General features: G+C 38.8%; 1 protein-coding gene across 2 annotated transcripts in view; it reads left to right on the plus strand.

Annotated features, from left to right (window-relative positions):
• The window catches only part of AMPH (amphiphysin), a 324,014-nt gene that overhangs the window by 227,639 nt on the left and 91,192 nt on the right, over window positions 1–5,183 (plus strand). For both annotated transcript variants that reach the window (XM_006832119.1, XM_006832120.1), the window contains exon 8: window positions 4,945–5,020. In XM_006832119.1, coding sequence (XP_006832182.1) covers window positions 4,945–5,020 — 76 coding nt within the window. The remainder of the gene's footprint in view (window positions 1–4,944; window positions 5,021–5,183) is intronic.

Consider the following 5,183-nt stretch of genomic DNA (forward strand, 5'->3'; position numbering starts at 1 on the left):
TTTTGCTTTATTTTTTTTATGTGCTAGATGTATCCAAGGTTCAAACAAAAACTAAGGAATAGACATTAACAATGAGTAGGTGACTCACAAAAGGAGACATACAAATGGAAAAAAAAAAAAATGAACAAGAAAGTATGAACTCAACTTTAATGAAAGGTAAATTTAAAAGTCAATGGAATAGTAACTTTAAAAAAATATAAACTTCACAGTCTATGATATCCTAATTTTTACCTATCTAGTTTACCATTCTCCTTTACCCTTTCTACACTTCACCTTCTATAAATCTGATATTTTTCAGGGCAGCCCAAATGAGTGTCTTCAAGTAAATTCTGGAAGATGGCACAAGGCCGGTGCTCCCTCTCCTCTTGGTTCCTGGCCCTTTATTACTCATGTCCCCTTGTTTTTGATACTTAATTATGTGTGACATTTTGTTTTAACTTGAGCATTTCACATGCTGTTTTGTAATCTGCTTGTTTCTCCTACCAAATATATTTATGACCAGAGCCTTTTTTTCTTCTTTTTTTCTCTTTTCATTGAATTTTAAGTTCCTGTAACAACTCTTCTTTAAAAAAAAAAAAAATATATATATATATATTGCAAATTAAGTGGAGGTTTACAGAGCAGATTATCAGTTGTACATGCAACAAATCATACATTTCATTTCAATGATTGAAAACCTTGCAATGTAATATCACATATCCTACTTCGACCCTGTGATTTTTGTTTTCATTCCAACCTCCTTCTCAACCCTTCTGAACTTTGTCCTTAGATAAATGGCGCCATTTTGATCTTGAATGTTTACCCATTCCATGGTGTTGTACTACCTCTATACCTATCTACCACTTGGCTGAAAATTGAGCCACAAGGGCGTGTTCAGTTTCATACCTGAAGGGTGACCAAAGGCTATATGTCAAGTTCCTCCAGTCCCTTTCTGAGCACTAAGCTTGGTCTTTATTTTCATAATCTTGAGTTTTATTCCACATTTTCTCTCACTCTACCCAGGGCTTTCTAAAGTGATCCCTTTTAAAGCAGTTACATAGAGCAGTGATAACTAGGCACCCTTTATTTCTTCTGGTCTCAGAGTCATGGAAGCTGATGTTTACATGTTCCATTAGTCCATTGGGCTAATTGTTTCGTAGTGTCTTCAATTTTTATTACTCTCCTTTGCTCCAGACAAGGAGAGACCAATAGTTGCCTCTTAAGTGGTTGCTCATGAGATTCTACCGCCACTCATCTGTCAGTTTATTGTACTGTGGTGGTTTATGTGTTGTTGGGATTTTGGGAGATGTACCACTGGTATTTTAAATACCAGCAGGTATTTAAATATACCCATGAAGGACAGGTTTCAGGTGAGTTTCCAGACTAAGACAGACTAGGAAGAAGAGACAGATGACTTCTGAATGTTTAGTCACTGAGAAACCTTATGAATAGCAGCAAAACATTGTCAGATATAGTGCCAGAAGATGAGCTCGTCAAGTTGGACGACACTCAGAATATGACTGGGGAAGAGCTGCCTCCTCAAAGTGGACTTGACCATGATGACACGAATGGAGTAAAGGTTTTGGGACTTTCATTTGCTGATAGGACACAATGCAAAATGAGAAGGAACAGCTGCAAACATCCATTAATAATCAGAATGGTGGAATGTGTGAAATACGAATCTAAGAAATCTGGAAGTTGTAAAAAATGAAATGGAATGCATAAACATTGATATCCTAGGCATTAGTGAACTGGTTTGGGCCATTTTGAATCTGACAATCATGTGGTTTACTGTTCTGGGAATGTTAAATTCATTCATCTTCAAAAAGATCATTTCAAGATCTGCTTGAAGTACAATGCTGTCTGTGATAGAATATTATCCATATTCCTACATGGAAGACCTGTTTATACCACTATTAGTCAAATTTATGCAACAACCACTAAAGCCAGTGATAATAAAATTAAAGAAAATTGCTGCTTGACCTCAGTGAATGCTGAGGACATCACAATAATGGCTTTGGAGTGGACAGAAAGCTACAGTAGTTCAGGTTTGTTGGGATGTCATAGTTAGAACTGATTTACACTTAGAATGTAAAGAACTATATGCACAGATAACTTTGGGAAAGGATGACACTTTTCTCAAACAAGAACCCACTGTCATGCCTGGGTGCACACTGGACTACAAAACCAAAGTTAGGCACCCAACTATCCACTGCCATTTAGAGGACAGAGTGTAGGATTTCCGAGGCTGTAAATCTTTGTGGAAGCATAGTGGTTACGAATCGGGCCATGAACCTTAAGGTCAGCAGTTTGAAATTACCAGCTGCTCCGCAGGAGAAAGATGAGGCTTTCTGCTCCCATAAAGATTTACAGCCTCAGAAGCTCTGTACAGGGTCGCTATGGGTTGGAACTGACTCGACGGCACATAACAACAACAACAACAAATCTTTGTGAAGCAGACAGACTCACCTTTCTCCTGAGGAATGGCTGGTGGGTTTAAACCACCAACAAATCTCTCAAAGAGGTGTTATGGTGAGCTAGTAAGTCTGGGAGAAAAATGAGGATGAGGCGTTCTGCTCCTGTAAAGATTTGCAGCCTCGAAAACCCTGTGCAGGGTCACTATGAGTCGGAACCGACTCCACGGTACTTAACAACAACAGTCAGGCAAAGACTATGGAATAATTCTTAATCCACTCTGGATGTGTGCAGAGTGCTAGGCTAAACCAAAATAGGAATTGTTTATTGTCAAGGGACCTGTGGTCTATCACCTCTCACATCCAACTGCTGCCTTCGTTAGCATCCTCAAGTATAGGTGTGAGCATCTTCTTTCCTTCTCCTATCACAAACCCATTGCCTTCCAAATGAACGCTAAACTCCAAGGTCTACCAAGGCCCTTTCTCAGAGACCCAGTTGGCCTCGTCAAGCTCACAGCCCCCAGGCTTCTCCTCTGACATCCAAGCATGCTAGGGTTTTCTTTAGTAAGATATGTGTGCGAGAAGGCTTTAAAAGTGCATGGAATTTTCCACAAATTTTTGAACCCCATCATACACACAGATATACAATTATGTGTGTGAGTTGAGATCAATTAAAGGGAAAAAATATGTAGAGCCAAAGACATGTTATCGCTTTAGATATAGAACATTAAGTCAAGTGGAACATGGTAGGAATTTAAGGAAGCAGAGGACTTTGAGAAGTTCATGCAAAAGTTCATTTAAAAGATAAAACTCCCTGAAGGGCTGAGAAGTTGGCCATGGGGGTCTCAGGACCATAATTTCAGGGGAGACCATGGCCAATTGGCATAACATAGTCCACAAACACAATGGTCTACATACTAGTTTTGCTAATAGTGACTGCGGCCTTAAAAACTCAAGAGTGGCTATCTAAGGTACAGTTATTGGTCTCTCCCTGCATAGGGTTTTTGAGGAGCTGCTGTCAGATTTGAGAACTGTTAATCTTTTGGTTTGCAATTTTGAAAACCCTTTAATGGGTCACTATGCATTGGAACCGACTGGTTGGTACTTAGCAACAACTATATATATATTTGTATATATATTATGAATCCTGGTGTCGTACTGTAGGATCAGCACTAGACTGTGAACTACAAGGTTGGCAATTCAAACTCACCAGCCGCTCCTCGGAAACCCTATACAGGGTCACTGTGGGTTGTAACTGACTCAACAGCACTTAGCAAGATACCGCCTCCCCCCCCACACACATACACATATGTATACAATATTTTTGGTTCCTAAGTCCTTACTTAGTTTTGATTGAGATTTGAAATCTACACTTGTCAAACGTGCCACTGTGATAATTTTTGGGAATGTCATTGAAAGGAGGACACGAATGAAATTAAAGTCATACTATACACATGGACTTTTGAGCTTGCATTAATATAAAATCTACAGTTCCCTTATTTAGGAACTGGGGACCGGGCAGTGTGATTACTATTTTTGCTAAAGGATGGAGTAGAACTGACCCTTAGGGTTTCCTTGGCTGAAATCTTGACCAGAACAGATCACTTAGTCTTTTCTTCTATGAACTGATTGGTAGTTTTGAACCACAAACCTTTTGGTTAACAGCCAAGTACTTAACCGTTGTACAAACTGGGATCCTTGTTCACTACCAAGATTCTAAACCTGAAGACTGCAGGGACTTGGTATAGGGAACACTCAAGTATGAACTTGCTTCACAAACAGGTTTCAAATATTGCTCAAGGACAGCATGCTCTCACTTTGTTTCAAGACCTGGTATTCCCCGCTAGCAAACAAATTTTAGAGTCCCAACATATCACTCTGAACTTAAAATGTTTATGTTTTCTGAAAAATTGATATTAAATTTCTCAGCCTTAGAACCTTGACAAAAATCCATATATGAAGTCCAAACTTGAATTGTTGGGCTGGTGGTTCTAAAAATGTGTTTTCAGCCATAGCACCAGCATCACTTAGAAACTTGGTAGTGGTATTAGTGGTGTGCTGTGGAGTTGGTTCTGGCTGATAGTGACCCTGTACAGTGTTTCTGAGGCTTTAAATCTTTATGGGAGCAGAAAGCCTCATCTTTCTGCCATGGAAAGGCTAGTGGTTTCAAACTGCTGAATTTGAGGTTAGCGGCCTGACTCGTAACCACTATGCTACCAGAGACATAAATTCTCTGTCTCCATCTCAGGCTTAAGGTATCAAAAACAAACCCTCCAGGTGATTCTAATGCACACTAGTGTTTTTGAACGGCTGTCTTAGGATATTAGCTAATTTTAAGGATAAGATATGCTGTAGGCAAAATGATGTTTTTCTGTTTATAAACATATCAGAAAAAGCTGGATATATGTTGGGGCTAAGTCTTTCATTTAATCCAATGCTGCTCATTGTTGTAAAAAGTCAGCCTGTTTTTAATATGTTGTTGCATTAAAAATGATTTTTACTGACTTTCCCCACCCCCACCTTCTTTCCTCTTTGTATTTCCACATTGTAGACGAGTTGGATTTTATGTCAATACTTTCAAAAATGTCTCTAGTCTTGAGGCCAAGTTCCATAAGGAAATTGCGGTGGTGAGTAATGATTATTTTTACTTATGAAATATAAAGCTAATTTATGTTTCTTCTGGGAACAAATGAAATGCATAGCATCATGACAGAAAATTCACCCTTCTTGCATGCTTTTTAAAACAGAGTATGTATTGCTTTCAGTAATGTTAAGATTTTCTTAATGGCC

Source organism: Chrysochloris asiatica, unplaced genomic scaffold, assembly GCF_000296735.1.
Source record: "Chrysochloris asiatica unplaced genomic scaffold, ChrAsi1.0 scaffold00006, whole genome shotgun sequence".
Classification (NCBI taxonomy): domain Eukaryota; kingdom Metazoa; phylum Chordata; class Mammalia; order Afrosoricida; family Chrysochloridae; genus Chrysochloris; species Chrysochloris asiatica.